At 39.7% G+C, this 24,381-nt stretch overlaps 2 protein-coding genes across 2 annotated transcripts in view; one reads left to right on the forward strand and one right to left on the reverse strand.

Annotated features, from left to right (window-relative positions):
* The window catches only part of LOC126828722 (gelsolin-like protein 2), a 30,531-nt gene extending 30,170 nt beyond the window's left edge, over window positions 1-361 (reverse strand). The window contains exon 1 of the mRNA XM_050558692.2: window positions 214-361. The gene's annotated coding sequence lies outside the window, so the exon portion shown is untranslated. The remainder of the gene's footprint in view (window positions 1-213) is intronic.
* On the forward strand, window positions 19-18,644 carry LOC126828731 (PI-PLC X domain-containing protein 2). The gene is made up of 3 exons (XM_050558705.2): window positions 19-186; window positions 11,236-11,348; window positions 16,814-18,644. Exons 2-3 carry the CDS (start codon window positions 11,249-11,251, stop codon window positions 17,626-17,628), a joined length of 915 nt encoding a protein of 304 aa, XP_050414662.1. The 5' UTR covers window positions 19-186; window positions 11,236-11,248; the 3' UTR covers window positions 17,629-18,644.
* Window positions 18,645-24,381: the final 5,737 nt, after the last annotated feature.

The following is a 24,381-nucleotide window of genomic DNA, read 5'->3' on the forward strand; positions in this document are numbered from 1 at the left end:
GACTTTCATATAGAAGCGAAAAGGTGTGGCCAATGTTGATCAGGTTACTATCGCTTTGTACCAAAACACAAATAGAAGCAGCAATATTAACATTAGTCTTAATTAAAGGCATGTAACATTTAATCACGGTGCAGTTTTCACCAATTCCTACCAGCGGCGATTTAAAAGAAGATAGACTAAACAATTGTAAGTGGAGAGTTAATGTAGACTTACCGTTAGTCTGACGTCTGTGTGAGTGAATGAGAATGTGATGACCTCACTGGGTCAGACTTAGCTATTTTTACTGGCTTGTTGATAGGTTGAAGTTCGTACGGTCTTATTTTCTACCAGTTGCTTTGCTATGTTGATTTAATTTCCTTTAAAATGGCGTTATTTTATCAGATATATGGCCAATTTATCTCCATAAAGTCATTGCATTGCACTCACGTGCATGGCGTTATTTTCAAATTACTTTTTCACTCTACCCAGCGGGCACAGAACGTTGTGACAACGTTTTTCAGAGGTTGTATCACAACGTCTGAAATAAGTCAGCTGTAGGTTGTTTTGCAACAAACTCTTACGTTGTGACAACGTTGTACGGACGTCAAAGCAACATTGTCACAACGTTGTGTGGTGGTTGACGAAAAGTTGTGTGGTGGTTGACGAAAAGTTGTGACAACGTTGTACGGACGTCAAAGCAACATTGTCACAACGTTGTGTGGTGGTTGACGAAAAGTTGTGACAACGTTGTACGGACGTCAAAGCAACATTGTCACAACGTTGTGTGGTGGTTGACGAAAAGTTGTGACAACGTTGTACGGACGTTCAAGCAGCATTGTCACAACATTGTGTGGTGGTTGACGAAAAGTTGTCACGACGTCAGAATTTGTTGTTTTGCAACGTTGTGTGGTGGTTGGCGAAAAGTTGTCACGACGTCAGAATTTGTTGTTTTGAGGTTGTATAAAACCCAGTATAAGCCCCATCCGAACTCCCTACAGTTCTGCCCCTACTGGACTAACGAAGACGGGAATAGGCGGCCGGGCAGGATGGAAGTTAAATTAGGTGTGTGTGCGGGGAAGGGGGGGGGGGCTTAAATGCCCGACAGATTTGGGCCACGGTTTTGACATAGTGAAACGATACGCGAAGTTTCAACACTCTCACTCAATTAGAATCAAAGTTATTGTGTCCCATCACAACCAATCTAATTGCTTCTTTCTGAATAAAATCAGTATCAATTAATAGGACAATACGTAGTTTCAAAACATTCAATTCAAACGATTATATTACAGACAATATTAATGCTAGAGTCATATAACTTTGCAGTAATGGGTAAAGGTAATAGAATCTGATCATTAAATTTTAAGTAATGGTCATGTAATGAGTAATGGAAGATTTCAAAAGTAATGAGTAATGGAAATGTAATTAATTACATTCCGAAAATCATGTAATGGTCAATTACATTTCAATTACATTTAATGGCGCATTTTTGAATGGCATTTAGTAATTGGAACATAATCAAAAAACACACTTTTATGGAATAACAATTACTATGGTTTATTTCACTGCAACGTTTCAACAAGATTTCACAAGTCATTTTCAAGCATATATATACAAATAAATAAAATGAGAAAGATATGAATATATATATAAACATCAGTGGGAACTATCCAATGGTATGCAAGGAAGGTGAACATGAGTAGCTATCACAAGCTATTGATGAAACAACGGTAAATAATCGTATATACTAGGATTAACTCATTATACAATTAAAAGATCAAACAGAGGATTGTTGAGATGTACTGAAACCATACACATTATACTATATAATTGAAACCAGTTTAAAAGAAAATAAGGCATAGATCTATACATGATTAACTAAATATACATTCATAAAAGATCAAACAGAGGATTTACAGAAATATATTAAAACCATACTCTTATGCATTCAGTGATAACTAGAGTTTTAAAAGAATATAACAAGGAAACATATTTAATGTTATTACATTTTATTACTATTTAAAGATTAGTGCTAATTTAGCATTTAATCAATCAGATTTAAAGACATGGTAAAACTATTGTCTTTAAATCTGATTGATTAAATGCTAAATTAGCTCTAATCTTTAAATAGTAATAAAATGTAATTATTTACTTTCAATGTAATGGGTAATGGTAATGAATGATATTGCTAAAAATGAGAAAGTAATTGTAATGCAATTGGTACCGTAATAATAATAAAAATTTATTTATTTATAAAGCGCCTGTTACCAATATAAAACACTGCTCAAAATGGCTTATAAAGATTATAATAAAATATGACATGTAATAAACAAATTAAAACTGTACATGTACTTAATTGGTCCCTCTTCTGTCGGGTGCATATTTTAGATGAGCCGAAACTGCTGTTATTATCTCGGCTTCCTTGCAGCTCGGCTGACTGATCATTACACTATCTGAAGAATACAAAAAAACTGTATATTTACTCTGTCAAATTTTGTAAATTATATAATTGAGTCCGATCAAAAAGGTCGTCTTAAAGCTGTAACAGATAATTCTGCATCCCATGAATTATGGAGCAAAGGTGGCTAATTGGGTAAAACGCTGGCTCGCTTGTCTGGAGGTCGCATTTTCGATCCCTACATTTGCCGAGAAAGTTCAGTAGGCCTGACAAGGACAATTCGTTTGGATGGTATGAAAAACCGAGGCCACGTGTACACATTGACGTGCAAGTAAAAGATCTCTTTGGCAGTTGGAATTCGATATAAGAGTAGGCCATAGTGCCGCTGCCCGGGCAAAATTTCCATCATAGCACGCGGTATGGCTCATGCCCGTCTTCATTAGCCTAGTCGGAGCAGAACAGTAGGACGTTAAACCCCATATGAATTATATTATATATGACCCAATAACACATTCTATATGAGACATCGCTTGTGTTATAACTTTCATATTCTCCATGAATTTGTACGTGTAAGAAAGGCTTGGGTGTAAATTACAAAAAAAAAAGATCAATACTCATCGATGAAGTAATAAAAACTCCTGTATGCCCATACCATGTTTGATTATCCGATATTTAAGGATATGTTCGTAAATTGAGTATGATAAAAACAAACCTTGGACAACTTTGTAAATTTCTAAGTCCATTATGGACCGCCTCCCTTTATTTCCCTTTAAATTAAATTGGGCCATTAGGGAATTAGACATCAACCTGTTAAAATAAAAAGACATACTGTTTATGCGTTTGACAATACCACGAATTTTGACTTTCCATTCCTTGACACCTAGAAATGGACATAAATGGGTTGCAACGCATATAATAATGTAATATGAATGTATATTAACTGATTTACATTCAATCGTTTCTGTTTTTACTGTAATGTCTAATCAGTTATGTTCGGCGAAATACGCGAAGAGAGAGAGAAATGGGGTTTAACGTCCACTTGACACAAACTAGGTCATTTCGGGACTAACACATGGTTCAATTTTATTTCAATAATTCGCTAGCGCGTAGGGGGTCTTTTTAGCAGTGGGACGAAACCTGAGGACCCGGAGAAAACCCACCAGGTTGGACAGGCGACCCAACTCCTTGTCACGTACAACCGGGGAAAAAAACGGTTAAAAAAAATTACAAACCGATATTCGTTTTCATATCATATTTGACATTCAAAACCAGGAATGGTAGCCAAAAATGTTTTCATTCACTAAAGACTATATAAATAGTTCATACAGCACGAGTGCATATATCACTTGTCATTTGTAATATATCACAAGTTTTGTATACGTTACATTACTATTAACACTCCCTGCAAAGCTTCATGAAATTGGTAACCCTATACATTTAAAGATAATAGATACTGGGAAAGTCCATTATACAATACTATAAATATTGTAATGGCCCCTTCCAATTCCAGACATAGATTGAAATAGCTCTTTCTAAATCCAGACATAGCAATTAACCAAAAACTAAATGATTAAAATGCAATACAATTATAAAATAAAAACACTAAAGTTTCAAAACTAAAATAAATCATTTAAGAGGTAATAAAACATATTTAAAATACTCAATTTACTTTGCAAGGAGGGTTCAATAATGAAATGACAATAGAAGTTCGGCTACCAGTAGAAAATAATCTACAATTACCGAAACAATTAATTCTTTTATATCATAATTATTTCTAAATGGACACAAAATGTTAATTAATCGTAACATACCTAATTTTCAACTTTTACGCCTTCTAGCAACTTATAAAACTCAATAGTTTATCACAGCTCTAATAAAGCAGCCATGTTTGGCTAGGATTCCTTTTTGGCGGAAAGATGTTTAAATTTGATTGGACCAACTGTCAACCTTGGGTGTGTTTTAAAATAAAATATGTATAAGATAATTAATCTTGACCTTTATTGGGTTTTTTTATATACCGGTACATTAAATATAGATATTTTGCAATTAAGTTATGAACGTAATTAAGTTTTAAAGGTGTATTAAACCTTTAATAAATGTTTTTAAAATTTTTTTTTTACCTATTCATTGCGGGTTCTTTATAAACGTTTCATAAACGTTAAAAAAAAAAATCATATTTACGGTACTACGTTTTAATGGAAAATTTTGAAAGAAAACATCAATTATGAACGTTATCTAAACATATTATATTAAACATTTTTATCAATATTTATCGAAAACTTCTGAAAAACATACACTTAAAACATTTAAAAAACGTTTGATAAATATTTTTTTTTTACATAACCTTTTAGAAACAAAAAAAAAATAACAAAAACAAAAACAAAAAACGTTTTTAAAATATTTTGTGCTTGCTGGGATTCACTTAGACCTGTAATTAATTAAATAATGGCCAGGTTTCACACTTATATATACTGAGCGCCATGGAAAACGCATCACTTAGTTTTTCGTATAACAAAATGATCCTGTAAACATATCTTATTTATTTTGCTTCTTATTGTGAACAATATTCAAATGGGAACACATCAATAACAACACATTTGTACACTCATGGATGTTTAATCTGTAATCAACGGTACAAAGTCAGATGTGTGTCCTCCGCGGGCTCTTACGCACGCTGTGCAGCGACGTCGCATGGAATTAACCAATGTTTGAAAGAAGGCCTGGGGCAAATTGTTCCATTCTTGGACAAGAGCAGCTTCTAAAGCAGCAATGGTGTGCATCTGTGGTCTCCGATACAGACGGCGTCCAATCGCATCCCAGACATGTTCTATCGGTGCCATGTCCGTAGACATGGCTGGCCAGTCCAAGACATTGATGTTGTTAGCAGCCAGGAAGTCCATACTAAAACGGGCGGTATGCGGACGTGCATCATCCTATTGGAAGCGCTGAAGTTGTGGGTGCGCTCGAAACATCGGAACAACAATTGGTTGCAAGACATCATCACGGTAGGCTACAGCATTAACGCGACCCCTGCAAATGTGTAGGGCGGTCCGGTGATGAAATGTGAAGCCTCCCCACACTATTACACTTCCCCCCCACCCCATCGATTCGTTTCGAAGATGCAGCAGTCTGCAAGACGTTCCTCAAGACGTCTACACACATGTTGACGGCCATCAGCGTGATAAGGATGAAAGCGACTCTTATCACTGAAGAGCACACTTTGCCAGTCTACTCTTCTCAATGTCTGGTGTGTCCTTGAGCCCATATCAAACGCCGCTCACGGTGAGGATAGCTCCAACATAAGGTCGTCGTGCACGGAGTCCTACTTCTCTTAGACGACGTCTTACGGTGTTGGCACTTACTGGTCCTTGTCTTCCGACGACTGCTGCACCTGTTCGAGTCGCTGGGCGGAATCTGTCACGCAGATGAGTGACCAGGACGTTGACGGTCACGTGTTGATCCAGTAATTCGAACACGTTCCACCAACCTTACAATAGTGGACTGATGACAATTGAAGTGTCTGGCAATAATAGCACGTGTAGACATGCCAGCCCTGGACATTCCCATGGCTTCATTCCGTTGATTTTCAGTAAGTCTCGGCATCTCTAGCTCGATTCCTTCACACGTCCAACAACAAATTACGACAGATTGATGTTTCACAGTTCATGTACAACACATTAATTTGAAAACATGCTTTTAAAGGGCTCACACACAATGCTGCACGTGAATATTGGGTTTTTCATGTGCATCTTATGCAATTTTTTTTGTGCACACGGGCCGAAATTTTTTGCGTTTGGGAGCATTGTGTGAAACAATAGTTCATAGTATTGCATAATATTATACATACAAAACCACCTAGTAATAAAATATTTGGGAAAAAAAGTGATGCGTTTTCCATGGCGCTCAGTAATATAACGGTATCTACTTAAAATGATCATTTAAATACTTAACTTCATTATTCTTTTATTATCATTTCTTTTTTTTATACCGGAATAGTATTATTAAATTTACATTAGCACTATTAGATGTCGATCTACGGCTGTTTTTATTAATAATTTGTTTAGTGAAGCCGAATGATAAAATCGCGTTAAGTCTACCAACTACCAAGCGTCGATCGAGATTTTGCCGTGGGTAACAAATCTCCGTAAAATCAAATAGCCCAGTGACGTGTAGTATAGATCAAATGGCTTGCTATGTGTTGAAAATTATTCGTTTAACGGCAATGTATATGAGTAATATGAAAAAACTAATGATGAGAGATTTCATTTAGATTAGATCTACTTGCGCAACACATCAACGCAAATGTCTAGCCTAGACTAGTGCAGATCACGTCAGTCAGTTCTAAATTCTACGTCGCTTGGCCTAGACTCGTGTATTCTGAGCGGACTGACACAATCATGCAGCTGGTCCAGCTAGTTTTAATAGTTAAAGCGAGAATTTCATATTTTCTAAGAAAGTCAAAACATAATTATTTCTATATCTTTTGCTCAATAGGCTGTCAACTCACTATTATAGGATCATAGGTATCATTATGACGCTTATAAAATCATTCACACCGGAAATAATAACACAATTACCACCTTTGTTTTTCTCCCCCCCCCCATGGAAAAACTATCTTCAAACGTTTGAATTTGAAGTTGAAAATGATATTTTGGCCAATTTCTCAACTGGCAGTAGTGAATTATAGGAATAATAGGATTATTCTGTAACTTAAAAATATAACTTAAAAATATGATATTCACTCGGCACATCTGCAGTCTGAGTCTGTGTTTTGAAATGAACGTCGCCACTTACACCGCGGTCGTCAACGAAGTCCATGCCTACCTTACCGGTAATCAAATTCGAGGGGCTTTCATATTCAACTTAATAATAATAGTCCCTGTTACTACATGATGTATGTATAGATGCGCGTGTTTTACATACATGTAAATATAGTTGGTGTTTTTGTTGTTTTATAGCCAATGATAATGCTGTAGCGTAGGTAGCCTAATGTTTTGTTTGTATACTGTCTCTAATAGCCTAATGGGGTGTTAAGATACAATATAATTTTATCTGATCTTATATTAGCCTTAGAAGAAGCAATTGACGATTTTTATATCCCTTCCACATACCCAGTTGAGAGTTAAAATAATAGAACTTACCTTCGGCACGAACCAAAAAACCAATATGGCGTCCCAGAAGCATCTTTCGCGGCAACATTAGAGTCACGTTATCAGTATCCGCGGGAAAAAACCCCGCTAGTGTTACCAGATAATTTACTGAAGAATTAACCGGAATATTTGTCAGCTTCTAGTTGTTTTACAATAAGCCTTAATTAAAATGTATTATAGCTTGTATTGTGTTATTCAATCTCGATCTACGTCGTTAACCAATACAACTGTACCCAAGATCATACGTCAATTTCTATAGATAAGCGCATTGCAATTCCTGTTTTAGGCCCGTATTATGCACTGAATTTGTGTAGCAAACGCTGCACACTACACAATATGCATTAATCACCATTTTCTGTGCTTTGTGTTATTATTTCAATTGCAAAACACCGAATGTAAAAACAGCGACATTTAGGTGCGGGAGAGGCATCTCGTTTACAGTTCATAATACATTTTGTATAATACATGACGGACGTAAACGCCTTTTCTTGCTTTCCCAACCCGTGTGCTCAGCAACATGAAAGCAGGCCAGTATTGCCTATTTATTACACCAATAACTTTAATGCATTAAAGGAAATTATGATTTCCGAAAAATTATAAAGCAAATAAATGATCGATGTCGCACACCGCCGAGTGGGACCCGACGAAATGTTTTAATCCGCAATCAATGCAGTACAAATTCGCCGTGTTCAATGACAAGAAAGTGAAAATGTTATATTATACTTAAAAGTCATCGAATTTGGGGCCCTTTATTTTACTGACAAGAAAGCAAAATATTTTCTTCCAAATAACATTCTGAAAGTTCCGCTTTCACTTTCTCTCGGGATTTTGAATGTGACTTTTTACCTAAATTGCTGCCGGGAACAGGGAATGTCAGGCAATGTCATGACCTTGACTCAGGTTACAACCCCAAAAATGACCTTGCGGGTGCGGGTCACGACTTTGACCTTGACATTTATTAGCGAAAGTCTGGGTGGTACATGAAGTTTTGGGACTTTTTCGATCCCAAGGTCAAGGGTCAGGTCAAAGGTCAAGGCCCCATTCGAAAGGTCAATGAGTTGCCTATCCATGGTCATGACCTTTGATTTGCCGCGCAGACCCGGGGCCTCACCATGTGCCCGGGAGCATCCGACTCAGTAGATATTTTGGTGACCTTGACCCTTTCAGATGACCTTGACCTACCGTGGTCATGTGGACCAAGATGACATTTTGGAAGGTCAAGGTCCAGTGGTCCTGACTTTATTAGATGGGCCTCTAGGGTTCAAAAACCAAAATACTTCCGGGGCCCCTAGCGGGTCAAGGTCACGACTTTTGGTTGCCGATTTTAAAAAATGAAGAACAAATGTTGGGTCAGTCTATCGGGTCACCAAATCCCGGGGCGATTGGAAGACATTTTTTGGGCAAATTTCCCTAGAAAGTGAAATAGCTGAGTATTACAGCGGTGTGGTCTAAGGGCAGATAACTCGCCCATCACAAATCGGATCCGACGACCTTGAGGTCGTGGCTATTTAAACTAAATTGACCCCTGGGAGTCTCGTGGTGACCTTGGTTTGACAATCAGAGGTCAAGGTTCGAACTTCTATATATGACGTTTCGATAACGTTATGACAACGTTGTGACAACGTTTTAACAACGTTGTCACAACAATCTGTATATGACGTTTTGATAACGTTGTGACAACGTTGTGACAACAACCTATGACGTTTTGATAACGTTTTGAAGACGTTGTGACAACGTTGTAACAACGCCGTGACAACAACCTGTATATGACGTTTTGATAACGTTGTGACAACGTTGTGACAACAACCTGTATATGACGTTTGAATAACGTTTTGATGACGTTGTGACAACGTTGTGACAACAACCTGTATATGACGTTTTGATAACGTTTTGAAGACGTTGTTACAACGTTGTGACAACGTTGTAACAACGTTGTAATAACGCCGTGACAACAACCTGTATATGACGTTTTGATAACGTTGTCACAACAATCTGTATATGACGTTTTGATAACGTTGTGACAACGTTGTGACAACAACCTATGACGTTTTGATAACGTTTTGAAGACGTTGTGACAACGTTGTAACAACGCCGTGACAACAACCTGTATATGACGTTTTGATAACGTTGTGACAACGTTGTGACAACAACCTGTATATGACGTTTGAATAACGTTTTGATGACGTTGTGACAACGTTGTGACAACAACCTGTATATGACGTTTTGATAACGTTTTGAAGACGTTGTTACAACGTTGTGACAACGTTGTAACAACGTTGTAATAACGCCGTGACAACAACCTGTATATGACGTTTTGATAACGTTGTGACAACAACCTGTATATGACGTTAGAATAACGTTTTAATGACGTTGTGGCAACGTTGTGACAACGATGTGACAACAACCTGTATATGACGTTTTGATGACGTTGTGACAACGTTGTGTCAACAACCTGTATATGACGTAAATACAACGTCGAATATTGGTCGAAAACACGTTGTACAACGTCACGACCAATATTGACGTTGTCACAATGTTGTAACAACGTTGCGTGCCCGCTGGGTAATATCAACGAATACAATAACTTCCTTAAGTAACAACAGGAGTTAAAACATAAAATCCTAACTAGCACAACAACTATGAAAGATCACATAGATTTCAGAAAAAATAGCCTATGTAATGGTTTATAAAGACTGTTGTTAGTATGTAATTTTAATTGCACAACCGATGAGTACGACCGTATTTAAAAAAAACCGGACTGGCTTTAATGAAAAATGGAAAGGGAATTATTATTACTTTATTAAGATGTATAACTATGATCGAAGGTGTAAAATCACCTGAAACAACAACTTAAAGAGTCACGAGTAGCTAAATCGTTTAAGTCCCCATATTGGTTGGAATACTTGTAATAGGCTAAACCTATTTTGTCTCTGCCCGGTCACCCCCGACTCCCCACCCACAAGATTTATTGTGTTGTTCCGTAAAAATACTGCTTTTTACGGATCATTAAGAATTCCGATGTTTCCCTCTCCTTAATTAACCAACCAAAATTAAGTCCTGCAGAAAGGGGAATTCTTATTATCAGAGATAAATTATTATACCGTAGCCAAGCTGCTGGCTGCGGAGGGGCGTTGGACTTTTAGGGGGGCAGGGGTGTTCTTCCCCCCCGTACGACAAATAACAATACCGCTACCTGTCAACCACAAATAATATTCCGGCTTTCGGGTTATGGAAACATTTCTGATATCAACTACCTAATAATTCAAAACTCATCGAAAAAATGCCACTATGCGTTTTGGGAAATGGGTCTTCATTATTTCTTTTTCTAACAAATATAAAAAAGACTGGGCCATTGGGCAAGTCAGTACAAAATATATGGCAGATAGATGTCAGAACATAACCAAAAGGCTAATATGAGACTAGGTGCAAGATGCCACGTCCCCAAGTCAATACTCTACATGATGATCCATGACTGCTGTCTATTACAAACAGTAGGTATTTTTAGTACCATGGTCGGCAATTTTCTTCGGGGGCCACTGCTCCCCTTGCCCTCGGCTGGCTACGGAGCTGGTATTTAGCAATTTACAGACTTATGATTCATAAATACAACAAAAGTTTGTAAGTTATGTCAGTCACCCCTTTCAAACTTTTTTTCTTTTATTTTCAAATATGTACAGAGATCCAAATTATTTTATAAATCATTTCGTTTAGAAAGAACATTAGAATGGCAATAGCTGCGTCGACTGGGAATGGGAATACAGCTTGGATGAGTAAGTTACCAGAACCGATAAGCAACTTACCGTTATACTACTTGGCGATTCCAGGTAAATATATATTTACGTTTATGAATATTAAGATCGGACTGCCAGGTATCTGTGTGGCAGGAACCCCTGTTGGGTCATCTTTCTGAATGTTAGTATGCAGCAGAGGATCAATTCAGTTATGAATTCTATTGGAATTTTTTGTTTGCAAACAATTAAAGAGAACGAAACAGTAGTTTGAACTAGCAAATTTTATTGTCTTCGTACTAGATCATCATGTAAACATAACCATTAAAATAACCAGAAATGGACAAAACTGGCTATCGGACAATCATCAAGTACTTGTAACTGAAAGGACTAACTCTAACACAGATGCCTCTTCCTTTTCCACAGTAAAGACGTGGGCTGTGGAATTTAAGCGTGGTAGAGAGCCTTGACGATGACCCGCGTCCTGGAAAGCCATCAACAGCAACCATTCAAGAAACATTACCCGGATGCTTGACATGGTGATGGCCGATCGACAATTGACCACTCGACATATTGCCAGTGTTGTCATGAGAGGGTTGAGCCAGAGGCGGATTACCCCATAGGAAGTGTAGGCAGCTGCCTAGGGCCCAAGAAAAAATAGGGCTCATAAAATATTTGACGACCTTTTTAAATTTGACGAACCTCACTCGGTTGTGTCGGCCGTTCACTATGAGGGAAGAAGCCCACACAGTCAGTGACACCATAGCACTCGAGATGAGCTTTAGTGTAATCGATCACTCCAACTGGGAGACTGGTCACTTGCTCGCCTTGCATTAGCCTGACATCTGGTTTCGCTTTCATTTTAAAAAAGTGTTTGCGATTTTCTCATGAAATTTATCTTTCTTTCATTACTTGAAGGCCGCCTCATTTCGGCGTTGGTTGGTTCGCCGTTTATATGGCCCAAAAGCAAATGTGTGGATGGGAGAAGAGAGAACAGAAAAAACATGAAGCTAAAATGCTGGAAAAAAAGCGGCAAACTAAGCGGTCTTAGTTTTACTACGGCAAACCAGTTCCGCAAAGGGCCCAGCTGGTCGAGCTGCCTAGGGCCCATCAGAGCCTTGATCCGCCTCTGGGTTGAGCACATTATCGCCAACGAGTTAGGTTGACAATAGTTTCTGCAAGATGGGTGCCAAAGCTCTTGACTGGATCAGAAATGTGTCAGATTCTTGACGTCCCGTATCTGCGCCATTTTGAAGCAGATCCTGATAATCTTTTGGCCAGATTTGTAACCATGGATGACACCTCTATTCATCACTTTCAACCAGCATCCAAAATTCAGTATAAACAATGGAAGCATCCAGGGGCACCAGCCCCCCAGAAAGCCAAGTTAGTTCCTTCTGTTGGAAAGGTAGCTTCAGTCTTTTGAGATTCCAAGGTATTCTGATGATTTGAGTATCTTGTAAAGATATTATGCTGAAAAGGTGTGAAACTATCAAAGCTACCAGGGGTGCTCACTAAAGGCGCCCTGTTCCACCAAGACAATGCCCCTGCTCATAAATCGGTGACTGCCATATCAATGATCCATGATTGTGACTTCAAACTCATTGACCATCCCCGTCAGACCTCCACCTGTTTCCAAAAATGAAAAAGGAACTTGACGGTCGTCATTTTCCTAGTAATGATGACGTCATGTCAGCTGTGAACGACTTTTTTGTGGTGACTGAAGAAAATTTCTTCCTGGCCAGCACCCAGGCCTTGCAACATCATTGGCAAAAGGGTGTATGAAAGAGGCTATGTAGAAAATTAAATGTAACCCATCGACTTTGTACAGGTCTTTCACAGACACACCTAGTCTTAGAACTTTTCAACCAATCCTCGTACAAAAGGTTTGAGGCCTGGAATTAGTAAATATGTGATCGGGGCCCCCTAAAAAGGAACTCTTAAATTATGCATTTCGAGACACTACCATGGGGCGCTGTTCACATTGCCGCCAACATTGGTTTTGTAACACATCTCAAGTACATCAACGGAACCTGTGTCAAAATATTCCTTAGGATCCCCAATGGCAATATAAATCCCTCGGAGTGGTCAATTTTGGGGATTAACCCACTTCTGAGTAGGTCAAAGGTCACATCGGTCGGCCACGCCCAATCTACCTTAAATGCAAATCTCAGTAAAAGCATGAAATGGGTATTAAACTGTTAAGGGCCCCCCCGGGACACTTCTAAGAAGGTCAATGGTCACCATTGGTCAGCCACGCCAAGTCCACTTTAAATGCATACGTCAGTTACATACCTTCAGTACAAGTACAAAATCGATACCAAACTGTTCATTGTGATCCCGCTGGTGTAACATAAATCCTCCAAATTAGTCAGTTTTGGGGATTAGCCGAGTTCTGAGCAGGTACCATTGATCGACAACGCCCAATACATGCATATCTCAGTAAATACCTTCAGTACAAACACACATTAGGTATCAAACTGTTTCTGGCGATCCCCTGAGTATTGTGAGTTCTTTTGAGTTGTTAGTTTTGGAGATTCTGAGGGTTACCATGAGTTGGTTCTGCTAAGTTGCACATTTCATGCAGCATACAGGTGTCAAACTGATCCTTGGAACCCACCGAGGAAATTATGAATCCAGTCGAGTTGTCAATGTCAGCGGTTAACCCCCTTCTGAGTAGGTCAAAAGTCCTTGTATTGCAAACACATGGTAGCGTTCATGAAATATACAGACATGATAGGTGTCAAAATGACAATCTGGCGATATTGTATAAATGCAAGTCGGGCGCTGTGACGTACCAAACTTCCGTGTTTTCAGTCATAAAAAAGCTGAAACAAAGGTCTTATACTGATATATGGTCCCCAGTTACAGAACTACAGAATGACAAAAGACCAAGGCTAGAGACATGTGGCAGGAACTGTGAAATAGAAACCTACCCAGAGTTATTAATTCCCGAAATTGACAACTCAGAAGGACTCATTTTTGTACAGCGAGTCCCAAGGTAACCTTTGTACTACCCAGTACCGGGTTACTCTCTAAGCTGACAACTCAGAAGAATACATAATGTGTCATAGACAGTCATCAGGAACAGTTTGACACGTTTTGTGCTTGTTCTGGAGAAGTGCATTACAGGTCGAATGAGCGGGGACGACCAGTGGTGACATAATTTAACCATCTCAGAAGACTTCATGTTGCCAAGGGGATCCCAAGGAACTGTTTGATACCTAATTTGTGCTTGTACTGAAGGCATGTACTGAGATATGCATTGAAGGTATATTGGGCATGCTCCGACAAATGCTGTCCTTTGGCCTACTCAGAAGTACTTTAATCTCCAAAATTGTCTACTCGTGAGGATTTATATTTCCCAAGCGTGGTCGCAAGGAATAGTTTGATACCTATTTTGTGCTTGTACTGAAGGTATATTTTGAGATATGCATTGGGTGTGGCCGACCAATGATGACCTTTGACCTACTAGAAGTGGGTCAATCTCCGAAATTGACCACTCAGAAGGATTCATAATGCCCTACTCCTAGGGTGTCACAAGAAATAGTTTGATATCAATTTTGTGCTTGTTCTGAGATTTCCATTTAAGGTAGCTAGATTTGGCCTGGCCGACCAATCATGACCTTTGACCTACCCAGAAGTGGGTCAATCCAAAAAAGTTACTACTAAGAAGAATTTATATAGACATTAGGGTTCCTAAGGAACATTTTGACATAGGTTTTGTGGATGTACTTGAGATGTGTTACAAAACCAATTTAAGTGGTACTGTGAATAGTGGCCCTGGCAGTGTCCCCAAAATCATAACTTGAGAGAGAGAGAGAGAGAGGGGGGGGGGGTTTAACGTCCACTCGACACATACTAGGTCATCTGCAGGTCTAACACATTTCAACAATTCGCTTGCGCGTAGGGGTCTTTAGCAGTGGGAGGAAACCGGAGAACCCGGAGAAAACCCACGAGGTTCGATAGGCGACCCTACTCCTTTTCACGAACGACCGGCGAATGGAAACCACGCCAGTTGATACAGCGCGCACGTGCTAACCATTCAGCCATCCAACCCCCCGCATAACTTAAGAGTTGCGTTTTTGAAAGTTCCGATCATATTTACTAATTTCACTTATCAAACCTTTTGTACTCGAGATGTTAATTAAATCTTAGTTAGCTCCTGGACCAGGGGATGTATTGTGCCGGAAATATGATTTATAATCCAAATGATTGCAAAAAGGGAAAACAAGGAAAGAATGACATTGGCAGAAATTTTATGTTTAGACTTTATTAGAATTTATCAGTCAAATGGAAAGTACATCAATATTTTGTTCAATTTTATCACTCGGTTTTTTACTACACTTCATCTTACACACTGGGCCCTGTTTCTCGAAATCCTAACTAAAGATAAAATTCAATTTTAGAGATACTTCAATGTTGATTGGCTAAGCACTAAAATCAATCTAATATTATCTAATCAAATTACTAAAATTTGGATTTTTATCTTAGTTAAAATTTCGTGAAACAGGTCCCGGATCAGCAGTGAATATTAGCATATAAGGCCGCTACAATCACTGAGAGGGATGACCTCGGTGAGGCTTAATGAGCTCCTGATATTGACTTTTTTCCATCAGCAAATTAAATTCTGAAACATTTTTTTAAGTATTAGAAAAATAAATAAAGATAAATAAAGGTGTTTGAAGTATATTTCCCTATAGTATAAATGGGTATATAAAATGGGTAAAAGGCACCAATCTGCCTGCAACAGTTATAGAAACAACGTCTTATTTAAACAATGCACGCGCCATAGTACCCATGATGGACGCCGCGTGGACGTCACTTGCAGAATGTATACTTGAATTTATAAAGGTCAGTCATATAATACAGTGGTATAAGAAGATCTGCAACCGTGCCACATGAAATGTGTTGTAACCAGATATCTCAGAAACCGCTAACCGGAAGTGGTCTAAATTTTAGCTACTCTGATTATGGATATCGGTTCATAATTGCGGTCTGTAGCCGTGCCACATGAAATGTGTGATAACCTGATATCTCGGAAACCGCTAACTGGAAGTGGTCGAAACATTGGCTACTTTGAGATATTTTTAACGTAATCATAATCGGTAAGTTTCATAGATATAGGTTGATAATTGCGGTCTGCAGTCGTGCCACATGAAATTTATGGTAACCAGATATCTCGGAAACCGCTAACCGGAAGTGGTCGAAATTATTATTAATGTTATTATAATCTGTGAGTTTGATTGAAATCGGCTGATTATTGCGGACTGTAGCCGTGCCACATGAAATGTGTGGTAACCCCATATCTCGGATAGATCGAACCCGAAGTGGCCGAAAGTTTGGCTACTCAGAGATATTATCAATGTTATCATAATCTGTAAGTTTCATTGAAATCGGGTAATAATTGTAGTCGTGAAATTCTTGCTTACCACATATGACAAATAGCCTTTTTTGAAATCCTGTCTGTAGATTTAAAATAGAGTGACTATCCAATAACATCTGGCTTTATTTACATTTATAATCTGCCTAATATTCCAGGGATTTTAACTTTATTACAGGATCCCACAATTCATTTTCGGCCGATTTAGACCGAACACAGGATGTGTCTATAGACGAACCAGGTGCCATCAAATTTCTAGGCAAAATAGGTGGCAAAGGTATAATATATAACTGGGGCAAATGCCAGACTTTGTCTATTAAAGAACAGCTTGAAGCCGGTATTCGATATCTGGATCTGAGAATTTGCCGCAATCCTAAGTCAAAACAGTTGACTTTTCTTCATGGTTTGTATGGTCGACCAGTAAAGGAGCTGATAGCAAACGTACAAAGCTTCCTGGAGGTTTATTCCAAGGAAGTAATTCTGATAGACGTCAACCATCTATACGGCTGTTCGGCGGATGACGTACTTCGTGTGTTTGTTTCTAAGATGGACGAAAAACTCTTGAGCAAAGATCGTTTGGCAGATTCATCCCAACCGCCATCTTTGAGCAACATTTGGAACAGTAAATATGGGACTCCCAGGGTGATATTATTCCTCCACAATCATGCTTGTGGATTCGACAACCTACGAATATACTCGCCATGGCATAACACAGATAAACATGAAACGTTGTTCCAAAAGCTCGACTCCCAGAAAAATAATAATAATTGTTTCAACGTTTCACAAGGTGTATTAACACCGCAGACGAAAACCATCTTAACAAACCATTCCCTGAAAACGTTTGTGGACAACACTGGAATAAATTCTCGGTTTATGGAATGGCTAAAGAAAAAGAAGAGCGGTCATGAGAGTGGAATTAACATATGTATATGTGATTTTATTGAGTGTAATTCTTATATTGATACAGTTATAGGAATGAATACCGAATCTTGAATACGAGTCCTTATTTGGTAAAAAAACATAAGGCGACAACCCGACATCACAACATTTCAACCCGACATCACGATATTTTAACCCGACTTTTCACCCGACACCACGACATTAAAATGTCGTAATGTCGCGTAAAAATGTCGTATTGTCGGGTTAAAATGTCCTGATGTCGGATTATCGTAATGTCGTGTTGTCGTGTGTCGGGTTATCTGCCATTTTCCTCTCTATACTATGATTATGTACACTGATCCTGGTCTTGGTCAAAAACGTTCCCTGGCATTTTGCAGCGCGGCTACTCCATGTCGGTAGTGCAGAACAAAGGGCCTGGCAAAGAACTGTGTCTAGTATTGTAGATGGGACAAAAAAGCAAGCTACTCTGTACACGCTATGCAAAGTGATATTACGGAAATTTTCAATGGACCGTGACATTTCCTCATCGAATTTCAACTGAGAAGGATTCTTTTATGTATACGCCAATGTGTACACAGTAACTTGTTTGGGTTTTTTCCCATCTACAATACCAGGGAACTTTCTTGACCAACACCCCACACCAGGATCAGTGTACATAATCATAGTATTGAGAGGAAAATGGCCGATAACCCGACGCCACGACATTACGACAACTCGACACCATGACTTCACGACGATTTAACCCGACAATACGACATTTTTACGCGACATTACGACATTTTTAATGTCGTGGTGTCGGATGAAGATGTCGTGTTGTCGGGTGAAAATGTCGTATTGTGGGGTGAAAATGTCGTTATGTCGGGTTGTCGTGGTGTCGGGTTAAAATGTCGTGATGTCGGGTTGTCGCCTTATGAAGTGCGACACCATAACATCACGACATGATACCAATCAGCCACCATAGTTATCTCCCTTTTATTATCGAAGATAATAGAATTTCAACTGTCTGCTTCGGGATATATTGTAGGTGGCAGACTGTTGAAATTCTGTCGTTATCATATATGGCTACATGAACATGTGGGTGTATAAAAATAAATCTGTTTAAAATTAAATATTTATTTCCTACATGAAATATAAAAGTTAATTCAAATTGAAACTAATTAATAATTCACCGTAACAATGGCTATGGCATAGGTAAATTAGAATGTTACATGGGAACAGCTTTGTACATTTTCATATATACTATTCAAAAAAAGTAGGGGATATTTGATTTTGGGGGCATAATACTAAAATATGCAAATGACTACGAAAAAAGTCACTATAGAACCTAACAGAAGAAACATTTCCAGTTACATGTGACGCCCAAACGCACCAATAGCTACCGCATGGAATGCAGGTGATGCTTGGGATCATCATGGGGGTCCAACCCAAGATTTGCACGACTCTGACTTTGAATGTTACAGTCATTGTGGCATTGAATTCCAGGGTGGAAACATCAGTTTAATTGTTTTAGTGACCAGAAAACAAATTGTGATATGCGTCGGCTTACCCAAAATGAAAGGTTACGTGCCCTTGGCATGCTACAGATCGGCACAACACAGGCGGTTGTGGCGCGGACGATGAATGTTTCTCAGTCTGTCATAAGCAGGCTATGGTCCAGATACCGTGATACACAATCTGTACAGGACAGACCACGCTCAGGTCGACCAAGGGCGACAACTCAAGCCCAGGATCGATTTATCCGTACCTTGGCCTTGAGAAATCGTGTCATCACAGCAAATCAGATCAGCGCTCGTCTTCAAACAGACACTGGTGTGAGAGTGAGTGGCCAGACGATTCGGAATCGACTGCATAGGGGTCACCTTCGCGCCCGACGTCCTCGCGTGATCCCTTGTTTGAGAGATCATCACATTCAGGCAAGACGTCGTTGGTGTAGGGATCGTCAACACTGGGATAATCGACGCTGGAGCAATGTGATGTTTTCAGATGAGTCAAGGTTCACTGTTGATTTTTTGGACAGACGTAGGAGGGTGTGGCGTCGTCGAAACGAGCGCTTCCAAGACGTTAACGTCATCAGACATGATCGATTTGGGGGTGGTTCTGTTATGGTGTGGGGAGGCATCACTGTTGCTGGAAGAACGGCTTTACATGTTGTTGCAGGGCGTGTTACAGGCCAGTACTACCGGGACAACATCTTGGCAGTCCATGTTGTGCCGTTCGCACGACGTCATGGCCGCCGTTTCATCTTCCAGGATGACAACGCAAGATGTCACAGGGCCAGGATCGTTACAGGTTACCTCCAACAACAGAACATCACCACATTACCTTGGCCAGCACTGAGTCCCGACCTCTCCCCCATCGAGCATGTCTGGGACATGCTTGGACAGAGGTTACGTCAACGTCAACAACGTCCTGCCAATGTCCAAGAACTTGCTGCTGCGTTGCAACAGGAATGGGACAATCTGGACCAAAATGACCTTAGACGTCTCATTAGGAGTATGCCACGTCGGATCAATGCTTGTTTGGCAAACAGAGGAGGATTTACCCGTTACTGACTTGGTTGTGATGCTGTGGTAACTTTGCTGTTTGACCCCGGGTATCATTTTACCCTTATAATGGTCAGTCTGTGCCTTACTTAGTCTAACGATCATTTGGAATAAATCGATGAATGTGAACTTCATTTCATTTTGTCATTTGTTTCTTCGTCAGTTTCATTAGGTGACTTTAATAACACTTAAAAATCAAATATCCCTTACTTTTTTTGAATAGTATAGTAATAGTCAATATATTAAATTTTTATCCCTTCAACGATAACAAAGTTGTCTGAGCAAAAGCGCTGATTAGCGACAACGCCAGGGGCAGATCCAGAGGGGGCAGTTTGGGGTCCAAACCCCACCCTGCTCAGCTACATAAAAAAATGTTATACAACACTTTATGAGAAAAGTGTAACGGTCGTGTGGTTTATACCTTATCATCAGATGGTGAGATGGGATTGGCATTCATAGCGCGAAATAATGATATAGTTTGTGATGTCACAATTAATGCTTTGCATCAATGAAATTGAATAACAATGTGATCCTATTAATTCAATATAAAATTGACATCAAACGGGATGTTGAATTTCTCTCACTGTGTATGTGTGCCTACGTAATTTAGAGACGATGATGGCATCATGCATTGTCAACTGTCAAATATCGATAACAGGAGCCTGGCAAACCCCCTCCTGCAAACATTCCTGAATCCGCCCCTGAACGCCTCTCGAACATAATCGGCTGCTGCAGGAATCAATTTATCGCTTTGATGCTGCTTTGTCAAAAGCCCACCTTCAAATCGTACTTTCGAGATGGAACCAATAGTTTTCTGGAACTGGGGCCACTGAGAGTTTCTTTCATTTGCGAAAATCATATCAACTTTACTTCTTGGTTATGTAACCGAATATAGTTCCCGCCCATCCATAGGCGTACGGACCCGATGGATGTGGGGGAGGGGGGCAGGCCTGAAATACCCGAAAAATTTCCAGTTTACATACCTCCGCCAGTGAGCATTTAAGGCGTGGGGGTTAACGCGTATAGGGGCCTATCCGAAGAAAAAAAATGACGGCCGCATATACGCGTTTTCCTGAATGCAGCAATTTGCCAAGTGGTCTAATATAGCGCTTACGTGCACACCGACGTACACACAGTGCCTCAATGTTTCATCCCATCCGAACGACTATATTGCGTTGTCCCTTGCCCCTCTGTCCTGCGCCATTGACAAGGGGGAACCACGCCGGAAAATCCCAATGAACTTTCTCGCCCAACACAGGGACCTTCAGTTTAGCGATCCATCGTCTTACTGGGCCACTGCAAATGTAAGGTAGTCCAGAGGTAACGGGCTCGATCCCGTTGCTGCCCTAGGGATTTTCCGGTCTGGTTTACTTCGTGAGGAGTGCAAGAAGGAAAACCTGGTATGGAACAGCGTCTGGTCGTGTGAATGGGACGTTGATGTGCACGTTAAACAACCTTGACATGTATTTTTTGCCGAAGAGTGGGCGGGCAGAATTTACCAGTTATATACAAGGATTAGAACGAGCGAGAATTTAACGATAAACTAGATAATAGAGAGTTAGACCATAAGATCTGTCACTGAGTCAAATGGCGTGGTTTCGATTCCTCGCTTGTGTACCTGGTAAGGAGTAGGGTCAAAAATATAATTTCAGCGAGTGTGTTATAGTTGGCCCTGGAACCTGGTGGTTTCGAAAAATGAGTGGACAGTTTTAAACATATTAAGTGAGCTTTCGGTGTCGTCAGTTCCGTGCAGTAAAATATTAGTACCCGTATTTCGACGGGTAGACGGCAAATTGTTTATGGTATATGTATGTTAGGAGCAGTTCAATAAAAAGTGTTCAGTATCTTCAAATTGATGACCACATTTACAGGATGGATTGTCAGAAATATGACGCAAATATTTTAATCCATTTAGATTGCTGCAAGAGAGACGCAGTTTACAATGAATGGTTTGGTTTAAGCAGGACCGCAAGTTAAGAATTGAAAATATTTAGAGATTTTGATTTTTTGTGTCTACGTTTAGATTATCCAATAATCTGTAGCGTCACCGGGCTGAATTCTGGAAAACAAATTTAAGGGGAGAAAGCAATTAGAACATGTGCAATGACAACATATCTTCCAGGAAAACCAAATTGACTTAATCCCCCTCTGAACTAAATGAAATCGAACTAGACTGTCCACCGCCCCCAAGAAAAATCCAGTCAGTAAAACTGTACTCTTCTATTGAGTCAAATCGACCACCACTTAATCCCCAGTGAACTGGACTGTTCAACTGATATCTCCCAAATTGAGAGTCGACCAGTCTGCAACCCGCCACCGCCCTCAAGAACAAATCAATAAGAAAAACCGTACTCTCCTTTTGAGCCACCACTGATTCGCCTGCATTCACCCCTCTGTGTTGTATCTGCCATTCTGCATCTACCAATCTGCATACTGAAAAAGTCTAAGGGAGAGAGAGCAATTAATTTACCCAGGGTTTACTCAAGTCTATGTGGCCCCCGAGGGCAAAAGTTTCAGTGACACAAGTGTCGCCCCCTAGCCTCCCCCCCCCCCCACTATGAGAGGGCCCTTAATTTACTTAATCTCCACTGGACTAGAACTAAATGAACCTGAACTGGCCTAATCAGCTGATATCCCTCGAATTAAAAGCCATCAGTCTGTAGCCCGACACCGCCCTCAAGAAAAAATCAATTAGAAAAACTGTACTTTCCTTTTGAGCCAAATCGTCCGTATAGAGCACCGCTGCCTTGCCTGCATCCGTTCATCTGTGAAAAACAATCTAATGGGAGAGAGCTATTAGTACATGTGCAATAACAATATATTTTCCATGAAAGCCAATTCAATTAATCTCAACTGAACTGAATTAATTTGAATAGAACTGGACTGTTCAGCTGATCCTCAAATTAAGTACTACCATGCTGAAGTCCTTGACCACCCTCAAGAAAGAATCAATCAGAAATACTGTACTCTCCTTTTGAACAAAATCGTCCACACAGACCACCAGTTATCTGGTACATCTCATCTGCCTTGCCAATCTAACTTATCCATTCTGAAAGACCATGAAAAGTCGTTGATCTACACAACTGTCTTGGTCTCCATCAACCCTTCAGTATACACCTGTACAGATTTCTTTGGCAATAAATTTTAAAAAATTCCATTAAAACCGCAAATGAATGTCTGGTCAATTCAGTTTATCAAATAAATATATGGGAATTGCACATTATCTACGGTACAATCATACCACACCAGACGCTTTACCTATATATACAGCTTTAACGTCCGCTCTATATTTACAGGAATAAAATGAAATGAAATGGGGTTTAACGTCCTACTGTTCTGCTCCTAAACTGGGCTAATGAAGACGGACATACGCCATACAGTGTGCTATGAGGGAAATTTTGCCCGGGCAGCGGCGCTACGGCCTACACTTATATCGAATTCCAACTGCCAAAGGATCTTTTACGTGCATTCCAATGTATACACGGGACCTCGGTTTTTCGTCTCATCCGAAGGAATAGACAGCTGTCCTTGTCAGGCCCTCCGTCCTGCATCACTGACAAGGGGGAACCACGCCGGAAAATCTGGATGAACTTTCTCGGCCAATGCAGGGATCGAACACCCGACCTCCAGGCTAGCGAGCCAGCATCTTACCCACTTAGCCACAGTGATCCCCCTACAGGAATAAAAAAGCGCCGCAGTAACATATTTTATATAATACATCCTAATATCACACCCCAATCTAATAATGTATTTATTTCGGGTATTTTAGGAGTTTGAATTATCTAAAGCTTCTTTGAAAAGAGCAACTATCTTTGACAGCAAAGTACCAATCAAAAACATTCCTAGCAGATTTGGTTAAATTACTTTGAATCAAGCAAAAAATGTTTTAAATTTGCCCACTTTCTGGACAACATGTGTCCTATCCTAATTCGACATTCCTGCATTATTTGGTCGAAAGTCCCTACTCCTTGTCACGTACAACCGGGGAATCGAAACCACGCCAGTTGACTCAATGAGATACCTTATGATACAGTGCATACGCGCTAACCATTCGGCCACCACTCCCACCACATCACACCTCCCCTGCATAAAGGAACACCTGGATAAAATTTGTTGTTTTTCTTTTATTGAAGTAAATGTAAAATGATTTATGTTATTTTACTATTGTTTATCTTTTAAGACCCGCGGTTCTAGTTTTGGAAAGCGACTTGAAATGTTTTATCACAAATTATTTATCACTACCCTAAGACTATTCAAATGTTTTATTCACACAAACAAAAATATTGTCGTTTTAAAATTAGTA

Source organism: Patella vulgata, chromosome 7 (genome assembly GCF_932274485.2).
Source record: "Patella vulgata chromosome 7, xgPatVulg1.2, whole genome shotgun sequence".
In the NCBI taxonomy this organism is placed as follows: domain Eukaryota; kingdom Metazoa; phylum Mollusca; class Gastropoda; family Patellidae; genus Patella; species Patella vulgata.